This window comes from Monodon monoceros, unplaced genomic scaffold (assembly GCF_005190385.1).
Source record: "Monodon monoceros isolate NGI ecotype Baffin Bay Population unplaced genomic scaffold, NGI_Narwhal_1 Super_Scaffold_13, whole genome shotgun sequence".
Taxonomy (NCBI): domain Eukaryota; kingdom Metazoa; phylum Chordata; class Mammalia; order Artiodactyla; family Monodontidae; genus Monodon; species Monodon monoceros.
The window spans coordinates 71,750,388-71,768,173 of record NW_021703769.1 but is presented as its reverse complement, the minus strand read 5'-3'; the positions used below and the strand labels follow the sequence as shown (position 1 = coordinate 71,768,173).

General features: G+C 40.0%; 1 protein-coding gene across 1 annotated transcript in view; it reads right to left on the bottom strand.

Annotated features, from left to right (window-relative positions):
- VKORC1L1 (vitamin K epoxide reductase complex subunit 1 like 1) overlaps positions 1 to 17,515 on the bottom strand; it is a 58,558-nt gene extending 41,043 nt beyond the window's left edge. The window contains exon 1 of the mRNA XM_029220609.1: positions 17,185 to 17,515. Coding sequence (XP_029076442.1) covers positions 17,185 to 17,378 — 194 coding nt within the window. The 5' untranslated portion in view covers positions 17,379 to 17,515. The remainder of the gene's footprint in view (positions 1 to 17,184) is intronic.
- Positions 17,516 to 17,786: the final 271 nt, after the last annotated feature.

The following is a 17,786-nucleotide window of genomic DNA, read 5'->3' as shown; positions in this document are numbered from 1 at the left end:
TTTGTCTGGTTTTCAACTTAGGTGTTTGGCTCTTCCACTCAATATTACGTTTGTGAGAATCATCCATATGGTGTATGAACTGTCATTCATTCTTTTTTTTTTGCTGCGTCACGCGGCATGTGGGATTTTAGTTCCCCGACCAGGGATCAAACCCGCGCCCCCTGCACTGGAAGCACGGAATCTTAACCACTGGATAGCCAGGGAAGTCCTGTAATTCATTCATTCTTTCTCTCTGTAATATTCCATTGTGTAATACATCACAATTTATCCATATTACTCTTGAGGTACACGCATTGTTAATTTTAATGGATATTGTCTGCTCTCCATAGTTTAGAATCCTACCATTACTAAATGGAAGTAGCTATTTCTCTACGCCTTAGCTACATTAATCAAACTTTTTTCTTTGCCAATCATATATATTAAAAATGCTTTCAATATACTTTCAATTTGCTTTTCTCTTATTATAATTGAAACTGGGGATCATTTCCTGTTTAAAATTATTTGTTTTTACTTTCAACTGTCTTTGAATGTCCTATCCTACTTGTCTACTGAGTTGTTGGTCTTTTCTGAATTGATTTAGAAGGACTCCCAGATTTTTTGTTTTTTCTTTTTAAAGAAAATTAGCTCCTTAAATATGATGCATGGCAAATTTTTTTCCCAGTTTATCTTTGGAGTTCCAACTTTGTTTTATGCTAGTTATTGCCACGCATAGGTTTTGTCTGTCTTTATGTGAATTCATCAACTTTTTTTTCTTTATGGTTTCTGGGGTTCTGCAACACTTAGGGCAACTGGAACTGTCATACGTTGCTGATGGGTATAAGCTGGTACAGTCACTCCGGAAAACTGTTTGGCAATATATACTAAAATTAAACATACACATATACTATGACCCAGCATTTCCACTCAATTCCAACAGAAAATGAGCACTTGTGCTCCCCCCACAAACATGTACAAGAATGTTCTCAGGGCTTCCCTGGTGGCGCAGTGGTTGAGAGTCCGCCTGCCGATGCAGGGGACACGGGTTCGTGCCCCGGTCCGGGAAGATCCCACATGCCGCAGAGCGGCTGGGCCTGTGAGCCATGGCCACTGAGCCTGTGTGTCCGGAGCCTATGCTCTGCACCGGGAGAGGCCACAACAGTGAGAGGCCCGCGTACCGCAAAAAAAAAAAAAAAAAAAAAAAGAATGTTCTCAGCAGTTTTATTCATTTTACCCCCCAAAATATGAACAACCAAAATTTCTATCAACAGAATAAAGTGTGGCATATTAACACAACATAATACGACACAAGAGTAAAAAAAGAACTGCTACATGCAACATAAATAAATCTCACAGACATAATGTTAAGCAAAAGAAGCTAGACACAAAAGAAGACTTACTTATTCGCTTTATTTGAAGATCAAAACCAGGCAAAACTAATCTATGGATAGCGGTCTGAATAGTGGTTATCACTGGTGGAGGTGGTATTGACTGGGAAGAGCATAACGGAGAATTTTGAGATGCTGGAGATAGTCTATATCTTGATTGAGGCGGTGAGTACTTTGTGTATACATACATAAAAATTTGTTGAGTTGGTCCCTTAAAGTATGCATACTTTCTTATGAATTGTATCTCAATAAAAGTTTTTCTTTTTTTTTTTTTTTTTTGCTGTACACGGGCCTCTCACCGTTGTGGCCTCTCCCGTTGTGGAGCACAGGCTCCGGACGCGCAGGCTCAGCGGCCATGGCTCACGGGCCCAGCCGCTGCATCAGCAGGCGGACTCTCAACCACTGCGCCACCAGGGAAGCCCAAAGTTCTTCTTTTTTTAAAGTGAGATAGCAAGCTAGCTTTTTTTCCCAAATGGCTACTCAGTTGACCCCATACTATTTACTGAAGAATTGTTTTCATCCTTATCATATTTAACATTTCTATAAATGAGGCCACTTAAGTACTCTCAACTCTGTCCAGTGATAACTTGTCTACTCTGGTATTCTTAATTACTTTAGCTTTAACACAGACTTTAATAGCATTAATACCTCCTTCATGAACACTGGTTTTCATAGTTCTTAAAATTCCACATATGTCCTTTCATATGAACTTTAGAATCAAGTTTTGAAAACCCTGTTTGAGATATTGTTATTACACTGAGTTTACAGATTATATTTTATAAACTTCAAGATACCTTCGATGTGAAACTAACATAACACTGTAAATCAACTATACTCCAATAAAAACTTTAAAAAAAAGATACCTTCGATGTAAGATTTACAATTATTTTATGTAGCACTAAAAAATAAGACATTGCCCAGCTATGACATAATGCTGAGGATTTTTATTTTATGCCTATTGTTAAATTACCTTTTTTTCTTCAAAAACTCTGTTAGGAAGATATGCAAAACCTCTTTTTAGAAATCTATAAAACATTATTGAGAAAAAAATTAAAGAAGACCAAAACACATGGAGAGAAAATACTCATGAATCGGAAGACTCATCGGTATAAAGATTTCGATTACCACTAAACTTATCATTGTGGAACCTCACAAGCTGATTCTAAAATGTATATGCAAATGCAAGGGGCTCAAAATAACCAAGAATTATCTACTGCATATCAAGATTTATAAAACTAGAGTAATAATTCTCATACTTTTTGGTCTTATACTCCTACAAGTTACTGAGACTCTAAAGAGCTTTAGTTTATGTGAGTTTATTTTTTTTCACATTTGAAACTGAAGCAGAAAATTCTGAAATATTTATTTATTCATTTAAAAATAATAAGAAACCCATTACATGCTAACAGAAATAACTATGAAAAATAACTCTTTTCCAAAACAAAAATATTTAGCAGGAAGAGTGGCACTGCTTTACATTTCTGTAAATCTCTTTAATATCTGGCTTAATAGGAGACAGCTGGATTCTCAAATCTGCTCCTTTATTCAATCTATTTCAATATCACATGTCATGCATCCTCTGGAAAACCTATTGTAGACTCATGAGAGAATGAGAGTGAATAAGGCAAATAACATCTTACTATTACTACGAAAATAGTTTTGACCTCAGAGACCCCCTTAAAGGGTCTCAGGGACCCTACATGGTCCCAGGAGAACTACTGAAATAGACTATTTAAGACAATGTCACTTTGGCATAAGGACAGACAAAATAGAAAAATGGAAGAGGAGAGCCCAGACAAATCCTCGTACATACAATCAGCTGATTTATGACAAAAGTGACTCTACAGAGCAGGGGAGAATGGACATTTTAAAAAGTGGTGCCACAATAACAGTAACTGGACAGTCATATAGGAAAAGAATTAAACTGACCCCTATCTCACACCATTAAAAAAATTCCACATAGATTGTTGATCTAAATGTGAAAGGCAAAACCTAACAGAAAATGATATAGAATATATCTTCATCACCAGGATACAAAAAGTGCTAATTATAAAGGAAAAGACTGACATACTTAACTATATTAAAATTAAGGATTTCTGTTAATCCAAATATACCTTTAAGAAAATGAAAAGGTAAGGCAAGCCAAAGAGTGGAAGAGGATATCTGCAATATGAGTATCTGAATACACACACACACACACACACAAATAAGACAAAGATAGAACACCAGATAGAAAAATGGGCAAATGACTTTAATAAGCCTTTAATCAGCCTTTCGAAAAGATGATGGTCAATAAACACACGAAAGGCTGTTCAACTCTACTGGTAATCAGGGGAATGCAAATTAAAACCAAAGAGGAGTGTTAAATAGTACAACCACTTTGGGAAACTGTTCTGTAGTTTCTAATAAAATTAAACACCTACCTGATGCCCCAAAATCCACTCCTCGATATATAGTCAAGAGAAATGAGTATGTATATATAGAAAGATGTGCATGAGAATATTCATAGCAGCTTAATTCACAATAGCCAAACTTAGAAACAATAATCAATAAGAAAATGATAATCATAAAATGGGACTAAGCAGTAAAAAAAGAATAACTAATAAAACCAACAACTTGGATGAATTGCAAAAAACATTATTATGCTGGGCAGAAGAAGCCTGACACAAAAGAGTTCATACTGTTACAAACCCATTTACATGAAGTTCAAGAACAGGCAAAACAAATTTATAGTGGTAGAAGTCAAAACAGTTTTGTCAGAATAATAGCTTCTGACTGGAAAGGAGTATGAGAGAACTTTCTGGAGTGATGGAAATGTTCTATATCTTCATATGGATATGGTACATGCATATGTAAAATGTTCTTCAAGCTGTACATTTAAGATTTTTGCAACTTATTGGATATGACATATACCTCAAATTACACAAAAAAAATCCATTACATATAAACCAGAATGGTTACTTTAACAGATTGACAATTCCAAGGCTTGGCAAAGAGGTGGAATAACAGGAATTCTCATACACTGCTGGTAGGAATCTAAACTAGCGCAATGACTTTGAAAAATAGTCTGGCATTACCAACTAAAACTGAAGAATCACAGAAGTGTTCACAGCAGTATTATTCATAATTGCTGCAAAGTAAAAACAATTTAAATACCCATCCAAAAAAAGAGCAAAACAATCAACCGTGATATATTTGTATAAAAGAACATTCCGCTGGGCTTCCCTGGTGGCGCAGTGGTTGAGAGTCCGCCTGCCGATGCAGGGGACGCGGGTTCGTGCCCCAGTCCGGGAAGATCCCACATGCCGCGGAGCGTCTGGGTCTGTGAGCCATGGCCGCTGAGCCTGCGCGTCCGGAGCCTGTTGCTCCGCAGCGGGAGAGGCCACAGCAGTGAGAGGCCCGCGTACCGCAAAAAAAAACACCGCGTACCGCAGTGACAAACTACAGCTCCATCACACACAGATGAATCTCACAAAATAATGTTGAATGAAAGCAGCCAGAGTAAAGAATACAAAGTGAATGGTTCATTTATATAAGGTATAAGGTTGAAAAAGCAGGCAAAACTAAGCTACCAAGTTTGGGTGCAACCTTAGGTAGAAAAGAAAGTGATTATCATAAAAGTCAGGGCAGAGCTTATTCTAGTGAAGGAGTAGAAGTATACTTCATAAGGAGGGCTTTCTGCAGCGCTGAAAATTGTCTGTTTAATGACCTGAATGTTGGTTACAAGGCTTATGCTTTATAACCACCACATCAAAACAATATGCACAGATCAATGACTTTTCTGTGTGTAACAGAACAAAACCAAAAAGGTTACAAATCAGAAAAAAGGTTTAAAAAAGTCAACTGGACCTGGTGACTGATTGGGTTGGGGTGGGGGTTAGTAAAGGCAACCGAGGAAAACGCCTGGGTTGCTGACTTGCACAACTGTTTGGGTGGGATGCCTTTCACTGAGACAGGAAACAGCATTTCAGGGGAAGAATATGAATTAAACTTTGTACATGGTGAATTTAATAGTTCCTTTGAGACATCCAAGCAGAGATGTCCAACAGGCAATTACATATGCAGAACCTGAGCTCAAAGGAGAGGTCCAGGCTAGAAATATAAATTTTGGATACATCTGTAAGTGAAATCATGGGCAGGGATGTGATTGTTTAGGGAAAGAAGACTGACGAGAGGGTGTACGGCTGATCCCTGGTATGTCAGCATTTAATGGGCAGGTACAGGATGATAAACCGGTAAAGAAAACTGAGAAGGAAGCGAGCAGCGGGAGGACAATCAAGAACATGTCATGAACCATTAAGCAAAGGAAGAGAACATCTCATGAGTAATTAGTCATTCACTGCAGGTTGATGCATAGTTAAGAAAACATATGGGTTATGTGCAATACTCAGCAAGCCAGTTTTTACTCCACCTCTCTCTGGCTGATTTGAGAGAAGCAACACCCAGAGAGAAAACCAATGCTTCTGAGAATGGTTGCAAGTTTTTGTGTTATCTTTAGAAGTGAGGAATTAAGGCCCCTCTCACTCTTCTCCCTGACTCTCAGGAAAGAAGAAGACAGATTTGGGAGCACTGATAGGTCTGTGTGCTACTGGGTAGAATCACCATGAAAAGGTCAGTACACCCGTGCAGGCTCATTTTTCTGCTTCTTCCATGTGACTGAAGTGGTATGAGATGCGTTCAAGAGAGGACTTCCTCTATTCCAAGTGACAGCCAGGGCCAAACCTACTACTTGGGCAGAAAAGGCCAGAGGCAGGTGGCCAAGACCAGATCAGCAGTCAGCCAGGGCAAATGGGCTCTCTCTGGTTACAAGGCCCTGCGCACTGATAGGAATGAGTTAGAGCAGCTTTGCCCATATAGTAAGGGAAAGATCTAGCCACGTTTGAAAACTGGGGAGATAGAGGGTGTCCATCCCATGGCCTGTTTCAGTTTGAAACAAATGAAGCTTAACTAAATTGAGAAAAACAGCATCTCCATATGAAGCAGCTGGGTTCATTCCAGTCTTCTGTCTTAGAGTTTGATGCCCAAGTCCTACTCAAGATGCAAAGTATTTTGGTTTTTCATGGTCGGTACAAATATAAACCTCTCTCTTAGGGACCCTATAGACTTGAAAATAATGGCTGTGGACTGGAGGGAATTCTAGTATTCCTGGATCCCACCGGAATACCATCATAAAATTTCTCAATTTCTAGCACCACATAAATCACATACAAAACAAAACAAAACAAAACCACAATGGGCATTTGGTTAAAATGGCATCAGATTAGCAACTCCAGAATAAGTAGAAAGTCGCAATATGTTTGTTCCTTGATACAAAGGTTTTAGTGAAGGTTGTCTCCTTCCCAAATCATCTATAAATTCAGTACAATTCTAATCAAAATGTCAATGGGATTTTTTTTTAGAGCTCATCAAAGTAAATTCTAAAATTCACCTGAAACAATACATGCATGAGAACAGCCAAGAAAAATTTGAAAATGAGCATATTTGCTCTATCAGGTATCAAACTGTATTATATAAAGCCACAGGGGAAAGGGGGACTGTGGTAATGGAATTCTGCAGAAACATACACAAACAAATCACTGGAACTGAACTGAGAGTCCAGAAAGAGGCCCTATGTATATAAGGAAATTCTTGCACCAGTTCAAATGTGGACAGGTCAATAAGTGGAATTAGGCAAAAGCTTATCAATTTTTAAAAAAGTACGTTAGATCCCTACCTCACATCCGACAAAAAAGTAAATTCCACACAAACTAAAAGAGTTAAATATGAAAAAACAAATTTCAAATATAACATACAAGAGTTTAAAAAAAAATCTTGGGGGGACTTCCCTGGTGGCACAGTGGTTAAGAATCTGCCTGCCAATGCAGGGGACACAGGGTTCGAGCCCTGGTCCGGGAAGTTCCCACATGCTGTGGAGCAACTAAGCCTGTGCACCACAACTACTGAGCCTGTGCTCTAGAGCCCGCGAGCCACAACTACTGAAGCCCACGTGCCTAGAGCCCATGCTCCGCAACAAGAGAAGCCACCACAATGAGAAGCCCGCACACCGCAACGAAGAGCAGCCCCCGCTCGCCACAACTAGAGAAAGCCCGCATGCAGCAAAGAAGACCCAACACAGCCATAAATAAATAAATAAATTTATAAGAAAGAAAATCTTAGGACTTCCCTGGCGGTCCAGTGATTGGGACTTCGCCTTCCAATGCAGGAGGGTTTGGGCTTCCCTGGTGGCGCATTGGTTGAGAGTCCACCTGCCGATGCAGGGGACATGGGTTCGTGCCCCGGTCCGGGAAGATCCCACATGCCGTGGAGCAGCTGGGCCCGTGAGCCATGGCTGCTGAGCCTGCGCATCCAGAGCCTGTGCTCTGCAACGGGAGAGGCCACAACAGTGAGAGGCCCGCATACTGCAAAAAAAAACAAAAACAAAACAAAAACAGAAACAATGCAGGAGGGTTTGATCCCTGGTCGGGGAGCTGGGATCCTGCATGCCTTGCAGCCAAAAAACCAAAACATAAAACAGAAGAAATATTGTAACAAATTCAATAAAGACTTTAAAAATGGTCCACATCAAAAAAAAAAAATCTTAAAAAAAAAAAAACTTGGGATGGTAGAGATTTTGATAAACAAGATTAAAGAAAAAAACAAAAAAACTCAAAAGCTACAAAGAAGTCGAAGATGGGACCACATAAAAAGTTTAAACTTCTGTATGAATAAAAATACCATAAATGGGTTTCCCTGGTGGCGCAGTGGTTGGGAGTCTGCCTGCCAATGCAGGGGACATGGGTTCGTGCCCCGGTCCGGGAAGATCCCACATGCCATGGAGCCATGGCTGCTGAGCCTGCGCGTCCGGAGCCTGTGCTCCGCAATGGGAGAGGCCACAGCAGTGACAGGTCCGTGTACCGCAAAAAAAAATAAATAAATAAAAATAAAAATACCATAAATGAAATTAAAAGACAAGTGAGAAACTAGGAGAAAATACCTGTAATACATATAACAAAGGATTAACTACTTTGATATCTAAAGAATTCCTGTGAACCAATAAGAAAAAACGACAACACTGAAGGGAAAAAATGGGCAAAGGCATGAACAGGCAATATCCAAAAGAAATATGAATGCCCATTAAACATATGTCTGTACAAAAATTAGGTTACAGACTCATCTAACACCTGATAAGCTACATTCTAGATGATTAATAAATTAATTTTTTCAAAACTAAGAGAAATTATAAATTCATCAGATATCAGAATGAGAAATGCCCTTCTAAACTTAAAACCTATGAGAAAAAATTACAAAGAAAAATAATTAAATTTTATATACTTAAAAAAAACCCTGGCTTCCCTGGTGGTGCAGTGGTTGAGAATCTGCCTGCCAATGCAGGGTACACGGGTTCGAGCCCTGGTCTGGGAAGATACTACATGCCGTGGAGCAACTAGGCCCGTGAGCCACAACTACTGAGCCTGTGCGTCTGGAGCCTGTGCTCCGCAACAAGCGAGGCCGCGATAGTGAGAGGCCCGCACACCGCGATGAAGAGTGGCCCCTGCTTGCCGCAACTAGAGAAAGCCCTCGCACAGAAATGAAGACCCAACACAGCCAAAAAAAATAAATATAAAAATAAATAAATTTTTTTTAAAAACCCATAGTACTGCAAAAATTAATGAAATTGAACTAAACTGGCAAAAATATTAACAAATATAATAAAATATTCATATCCTTTAAGTATATAAAGGATTTGTCTAAATCAATATAAAAATTCTAAGATCTATACAGGCAAGACTGGAGAAGAAAGGCAAACAGTTAATAAAATGTGAAAAACATTAAACCTTACTTATACCTTGGGGGGAAATGCAAGTCAAAACAATGAGATGACATTTTTCATACATGAAACTGATAAAGGTCTAAAAAATGAGAATGCCCAATACTGGCAGGGGTACAGGGCACTTGACATTCTCTTACATTACTGGTGGAATTTTTAATGACATAAGAAAATAGTTGTGACATGTTAGATGAGGAGAAAAGATATAAAGTACATACAGTATGATCTCAACCGTATTTTAAAATAAGAGCTAGGTTTTATGAGCACTTACTTCTGTGCCTGGCACTGTGCTAAGACCATTTACAGGTATTGGTGCATTGGTGCACTTCATACAATAATCCTGAGTTAGACGCTATTATTATCCTCATTTTATGGAGGAGGAAACTGCGACGAGATCAAGTTATGGAACCAAGGTTTCAACCCAGTTACACTTGCTCTAGAGTCTGTGATAGTAGCTATTAGCACAAAGCAGAGGAGGAAATAAATCAAACTCCTAAGACAAAGTGATGTTGAATATACTCCACTTAATTCCTATTTTGTCATGGATTTTCCATTTTACTTCTCAAACACAATGATGGTCTTTAAAAGGTCAATAATCACACAACAGTGACAACAGCATCCTTGAAATGCCCCTAAGTTACAGGTGCTAACAACAAAAGAAACTTTATAGATCATAATCCAGGGTATTTAAAAATGTTGTTTAGCAAAAGAACTTTTTTGTAAATGAAAATTTAAATGGATCTATGATATGAGAAACAGATTAAAGCAGTATTGCATTGTATTAGTGTATTTGAAAAGCTCAAATTTATAACATTTACAATGAAGCTCTTCTGGTGAATACAAACTTCAAATTATGGATGATTAGGGCAGTCGAATTTGTTTTGTTTGATTGCCCAGTATCAAGAAAAACCTGATTCACAGAGAATAGCAATTGCAAATAAGAGTTTTTGTGATTCTTTAAAAAACAGCACATAAATGCTATCTGAGGATTTTATTACACCTGTCCGGAAGTCCAAGTAGAACATTTCTAAGTTAAGCCTCTAATAATATTAGGAATGAGAATACTTGGTAACCACAAATATTTTGGTAAAAAATACAAATCTTAAAATATATACTAATCATGACATCAAGGCATTATACATAAGGCAGTCACAAGTTATTGCACAATGCAATGAGAGTTGTCTACAGGAGCAAACTTGCTCATATAATTTTACAAAAGCAAATAAGGACTGGTCTGAATTTTTAAAAGACCAGTGTAAAGCTACAATCTTTCCAATCAATAAAAATTTTAAAAATTCAAGTATAGGCACAAAGAAAGCAAGAAACACTATTATAAGGATTGTTATCTGGCTGTTGGCGTTATGGATAATTTTCATTTTTTCTTTTTGCTTATTTCCCCTCAAACACCCTAAATACACTACTTTTTTTTTTCTTTTTTACTTTTATTTTTAAAATAGTTATAAATCACAGGAATTTTCAAAAAAATGTACAGGAAGGTCCTGAGGACCCTTCACCTAACTTCCTTCAATGGTAATATCCTACATAGCTCTAGTGTAAGATCATAACCAGGAAACTGACCTTGGTACAGAGTTTACTCATATTTCACCACTTCTACATTCGTGTGTGTGTGTGTGTGTGTGTGTGTGTGTGTTGTGTGTGTGTGTGTTGTGTGTGTGTTCTATGCAATTTTATCACATTTGTAGCTTTGAGTAACCACAGCTGAGATACAGAACTGTTCCCTCCCCACAAAGCTCTCTCGTGCTGCCTCCTTAACCACCCCTTCCCCCATTCCTAACTCCCAGCAACAGCTAAGCTATTTTCCATCTCTATAATTTTGTTATTTCAATAATGTTATATAATGCAATCATATAGACTGCAACCTTTTAAGATTGAATATTTTTTTTACCTAGATAACCCGGCAGTACAAATCAGCGGTCTCTAATGTAAAATTTAGCATGAGATACATCTGAGTGTATATAAATGTTTATAATGTTTTAAAGTTTACAGTGTTAAAAATGTGACTCAAATGCTTATGAAATCCCTGTTGTACCACCACAGAACTAGGATTCTGGGGGATGAATTTTAAAAATTGATAATCTAATACAAGTCTAGTGCAATCTAGTACAAACACTGTACAGAAGAGAAACCCAAGGCACAGTGCTTGTTAAGTTTTATCTATGTTTACAAGAACACGTGGCTTACAAGAATGCCTGGTTTTGCATTCTTCTGGCCAAGATCTAGATTCCAGTCCTCTCCTAACCCAGGTAAATCTATATTACATTCAAATATGACCATTTGCTATTCCCCTCAAAATGGTCACCGTTTTCTGCATTTCCTCATGTTGTTTCCTAGAATCCTTCCAAATCATCAAGGAAATGAATTCCTCTTAAATTCCTGGTTCTGGTGACTTAACCCCACCACACCCCAGGCCCAATTCTTCTGTTTCTATATGCAGTAGGTCCTTATGACTCAACACCTCTCTCAGGAAGGACTACCCCACCCCAGTACAAATTCATAACATTTTCCCCTCCCCTCTACACCTCCAGGTACGTAGATCCACTTTATCTTTCTTCTCTCGGCTATTCTGTTAGGTCTTCCTGATAGCTCACCCCACTGTATACCTGTTCACTCACTAGGTGTGACAAATGGCTCATCTTCACAAGTTTAGGCTTAGAAGGCAAACACTCCAGGGATTTACTTCTTGAATACCGTGCCTTCAGAGTAATGTCCTTGCTTTTCCAAAAAGATTGCTCCCAATAAGTAAAAGCTAAAACACAAACATACAGATGCAAAAAAAAAAAGCATAGATGTTTGCATATTTTTAAAAATTTGGCTGATATGGGTATCACTATATCAAAATCAGATCAAATGGAATTTAAAGTAGTGGTAAAGAGCCAGATTGCCTGGGTTAAAATGTAGCCTCTGCCACTGTACTATCTAAATCAAGTTTCATTTACATTCTGTGTGCTTCAATTTTCTCATCTGTAAAATGGTGATAAAAGTGCCTCACAGGACAGCTGTGAGAATTAAATAAACTGCATTTAGAACACTGCCTAGTACACAGTAAACATTATCCAAGTATTAACAATTATCTCTAATGCATGGCAATCCAAGTTCACCTCTTTGTGATATCCCTCTATTCCCCTTACATTCTTTGAAGTCCATACTGCTTCTGAAATTTCCATACCAAGAAACAATGGTCACATAAGAACCTGTATTTTATTTATTAAATTCATCTTGGTCAAAACTAACCAGTAGAACAAATTGTTTTTTACATAGTGGTAGCAGTTATTAACATTCACCAAATATGAATGTAAGCACTTAGAAGTATGGTGGTGATGGAAAGAAGGCTAGCAAAGAGTAAAGTACAGATCAGAACACAGAATATGGTAGTTTTATGTGTAAAAAATGGGGAGACTAATATGGTCATATTTATGCTTGTATATGCATAAAATGGCTCTGTAAAGTTTCATGTCTGCTTAAGGAAAGGGAGAACTACAAGTCTGGGGGCAGGGTTCTGAAGGGGACGGTCCACTATATATGCTTTAGTATCTTTCAAACTTGAAGCAGTGAATATATTACCTATATAAGAATTTAATTTTAAAAATGGAGGAGGGTGGGGCGGTGGTCCCTCTAAACAAGTACTCTGGAAGCCAGGCTTCTAGTCCCAATCTGCCACTAACTGTGTTACCTTGCACAAGTCATTTAACCTCTGAGTCTAGCTGAACTAAGCAAGGGGCAGCACAGATTCCTAGGTTCTATTCTAATTCTAAAAATGTGTCTCAAAGAGGGGGGTAGTAAACAGATGGTACTATTTTTAAGACATGAGAGGGGTACTAGTCCAACATTTTGCGAAATAAGGCAACTTTTTGAGGACTTGAATTGTCAAGCCTCTTCATCTTTCAAAATCATTTTTTTCTTACATAAAAGCTCTTCTTAGAAGGGGTCTAATGCAACGTATAGGAAATACCTATAAAGAATATTCTACACATTATTTTGTGTCTCTTGCCACACTTTTGGAGTTGTTTTAAATGGATTTTAAGTCTTTATACTATGCCATGGAGTGAGCAATAAAGTACTCTAAAACAATTTACATTTAAAATACATAAATGACTACACCTAAGACAAGTAACTTGTACTATTTAAAGGCGTTTATGATCAGACATTGCAAAAAAATATCATACCACCTCCAGTCAATAACAGCTGTAACTAATGGAGTACATACTTTATTTCAAGTATCATCCATTTATTTATTCCATGTATCCTCCTTAATCCTACCCATTAATCTGGCAAAGTAGGTTTTAATATCCCCATTTAACCGAGAAGCAACTGTAGCTCCATGAAGATAAGTGACTAGCTCGAGGCCACAGTCTAACAAGTGGACGAGCTAGGAGTCCACCCAGAACCTTTGGATCTGAACTTAGTGCACTGGGCAGGGATTAGCAGGCAGGCTGGTGCAGACTTGCAACAAAGCTTTTAGTAATTTAAATAAAAATGAGGAAAAATGAAAAGAAAGTAAACTTTTTAATAAACCTAAGTGATTCAATTTAAAGATCTTTCATACTGAGATTCAGTTCTTTCTAATTATTTGAGTTAAAATATCCTTACTTACAATGAAATGACAGTGACAGTAGATAGTGGTATGGGTTACTGTTGCTGTTTTTATTGACTATAGCCAGCCAGCAGAACAAACTGGCACCTCTATTGCAGCCTCCCAATTTGGGGGGGGAATACTTCTTTTGAAATCCAAAAATCTGGGAACTACTTCCTTAGACAATGATGCCTCCCAAAATAATAGAGGACTTACACACACACACACACATATAGCCCTCAAGATTCTCTCATTAATCTCTACTTTATTTGGATTAGAACTCTTAAGGATTAAGAAATGAGAATAAAGTGAGTTTCAGCAATCCAAAATCACGAGTTAATGCTGGATTCTGGCAGAGAACCTTCCTCAGGATTTCATTGGTTAATTTTTCTCATGCTTTATCTTTAATTCTACTCAAACCTGGGCTCAAACTTTCTGTTCCTAAAATAGTCACACTTTGGGACTTTCCTGGCGGTCCAGTGGTTAAGACTCCACGCTTCGGGCTTCCCTGGTGGCGCAGTGGTTGAAAGTCCGCCTGCCGATGCAGGGGACGTGGGTTCGTGCCCTGGTCCAGGAAGATCCCACATGCCGCGGAGCGGCTGAGCCCGTGAGCCATGGCCGCTGAGCCTGCACGTCCGGAGCCTGTGCTCCGCGACAGGAGAGGCCACAACAGTGAGAGGCCCGCTTACCGCAAAAAAAAAAAAAAAAAAAGAGACTCCACGCTTCCAATGCAGGGGGCGTGGGTTCGATCCCTGGTCAGGAAACTAAGATCTCACATGCCCCTGTGGCATGGCCAAAAATAATAAAAAAATAATAATAATATTTTTTAAGTAAATAAAATAGTCACATTTTTTACTACTACTGCTAACTGGCAATCAATACTTAAGTCAAATAAAAAGAACTACAACTTGAGGTCTCCAATAATCTGCTTTTATTTAAAGCCTTTTTCACTTTGACAAAATAAAAACTTTTAATTATGTTTAGTCTACCTACTTCCAAAAGAAAAATGATCTATAAATTAGACTCAAGCCACTTTAATTTCCAAATTTCTGTATCTCCATCATATATATATAATATATATAGTTTATATATATATAATGTATATATGTATTGATATATATGGTTTTGCAAGCAGTTTATAAACAGGTTGGTCAAACTGTCTAAATTTCTTAAATTTTATTGTGTACACAGCAAATAAGCTATTTCTTCCTCTTATTAGCATGTCTTATTTCTTACCTATCTTCCTTTAGTGAGCATCAAATTTAAAATATTCTATGTACACGGCTACACAATTAAACATTAGTGTCAGTCACAACATATTAAATTCACACTTAAAACTATAAAGAGATCCAGATATTTTTAGTCTTACACATATACTTTATATATAATCTCACTTGATGTTATTTATATTATCTTATGGTGCTTTATTAAACAGACATCAGAACACAAAAACCTGGACCTTGCAGGATACATAACTGAAAATATTTATAATCTATACTTATTACATGGTTCAAAAACACTCTTTTTTAAAGGAAAGCCAATATTAAGAACTTAAACATACAGTCTGGATAACATAAAGCACTCTTTCCAAGTCCAAATGTTAAAAGGTCTAGTTAAATTTATGATAGACTATAGTGTTTCCAAAAGCTAAAATTGGTAATAATTCTGCTTAAATTCCATATTAATCTAATATCAAAAGTTATTTTTATTCCTTTTTTCAAATACCTGAAATACACTGCTGCTTAGTCTTTTCATTATATATTTAGTTAGCTAACTTTGGGTGCAAGGTACTTTAAATATAAAAGTCCTTTCCAATGGATAGTGAAAATAATATAAAAATGTTTGTATAAAATACACTCAGTGATTCTCAAAGGATATCTGAGAGTCTATTAGGTCTATTAACTTGGTTCAAAATACCCAACAACAAATGTGAGGTTTTGTCACATTGACATATTTTAACTGTTAACTGGTATCTACATTTTAAACACATTATGTCTAATGTAGCAATAATGATGACTATTTTTCCACTAAAAAGCTACAGGATTTTGGTTTAAGGACAAATGAGAAAGAGTACGTGGCTCACCAAGAAGGGTGTCAAAGTGGAAAAGACCAGCAGTCTGAAATTTATAAAATAGTAAGAAGACAAACTCCAGTGCTAGGTCGTTCATGTAATCACCAATATGTAGGTCAAAATAAACTAGTGAGCTATACATTACTGTCTACGTAGTAATTTACAGATCAATATGAGAGGAAGAAACTGCTCAAATGTGACTACTGTTAACAAACTCAAAATATTAGGCACAGTAATGTCTCTATTAAAATTATAACTTACCAATTGTGAAATAATTTCTTTCACTATTTCTACTTTTAAAAAATGAACCCTCCTCAATTAAAAAAAAAAAAGCAGCCACTTTTAAGATGTAAATTCCTCTTTTCTTCAAAGTAACTTACCCAGAAAAATCTAATGCAGAAAATAAAGTGTAACAGATAAATCGACTACAACATTTTTAAAAACCTAAAAGTATCAGTAAAACAAACCAATCCCTCCAGTTTAGCAATGCGTGTATTTTTAAGCTTCGGTGGGTATACCATTATAATAACCAACAACGTTTAAAAGGCACCCTAATGCCCCAAACATCATCATTACACATGACATACTCGTATTTTACTCAAATTATGCTTAGACCAGATCCAAACTCAGGCCATTCCCCCCTCGCGGGCACACTGGATACGAGGGGGAATCCAAGAAATCAGATATGTTAAGTGCAGGTATCTCCTTCCAGAGTAGGGTCAAATTCTTGTTTGCCCGCAAATGTCACTGTCTCAAGAAGTCTGCAAATTCTCATTAGCGCTACAGAGTACAAAGAGGCCTGACCACGGAAACACCTGTCCTAGCACCGGGAAGACAGTGGGAAATGCAAACCCCGAGCCCACGCCGGCCGTACAGCCTTGGGCAGCAGCAGCGACCCCAGACGAGGTGTGGACACTGACCTCATGGCTCACTCGGGCAGGCTCCCACACCCCCGACTCGCCTCCCCGATCGAGAATCACTAAATCTGTCAAGCCGGCCGGGACCCACCCTCCGCGAACCCCGCTTGCTCCCTCCGAGCCCGGCCCCAGCCTGCCCAACTGCCCCCGGTCCGCTCCGGCCTCGCGGCTGCACTCTGCCACCTCATCCCTCCTTGCCGGTCTCGCGGCCCCGCCACCTCAGCCTCGGCGGCCTGCACTCGGGCCGCCCCACCCCGGCCGCCGCCCCCCGGCCCCGGCCAAGGCTCCCGGCCAGGCTCACGGCGCCGTCGGTCCCTTCGCGGCCCGATCCCCGCCGCCCCCCAGGCCCGAGCTCCCGCCGCGCGCTCCCCACCCCCAGCCTCCGCCCTCGCCCCGCTCGGCCGCTCCCGGCCCGCTCCCCCTAGCCGGGCTACCTGGAGGCAAGGGCGGCAGAGCACTTCACCCAGGGCCCCAGGTCGCAGAGGGCCCGGTGCTCGGGGTCCCGCTCCTTCTCCCGCTCCACGTGGTAGGCGTAGATGGAGAGCAGGATCCCGGCGGCGCACACTGCATACCGGGCCACCCGCTCCCAACGCGGCACCGACACTCTCAGCAGGACGGGCGCCGCCATCTTCCCCCCTCCGCCGCCGCCGCCGCCTCCTTCGCCGCCGCCGCCGCCGCCGCCTCCCTCCGCCTCCACCTCAGCCGCCGCCGCCCGTCGGGGCCCGACCCAGCCGCCGCCGCTACCGTTACCGCCTCCGCCGCCGCCGCCACCGCCGCCGCCGCCGCCGCCGCGCCCCATTGGCTCGACCGCCTCCTCCGGGCCCCGCCCCCACAGGCGCGCGGCCCAACCGCCCCAAAAGGAGAGATCCTGGCGGGGCGGGGAAGGCGCGCGCGGGCGCGGAGTGGGGAACGGAGTGCGCAACCGGCCGGGAGGCCGGCCGGGGGGCGGAGCCGGAGGCAGTGCGGCGCGCGCAGCGGGCGGGGCCGAAGGAGGGGCGGGGCCATGGGAAGGGAAGGGCGGGGCTCTGGGAGGGGA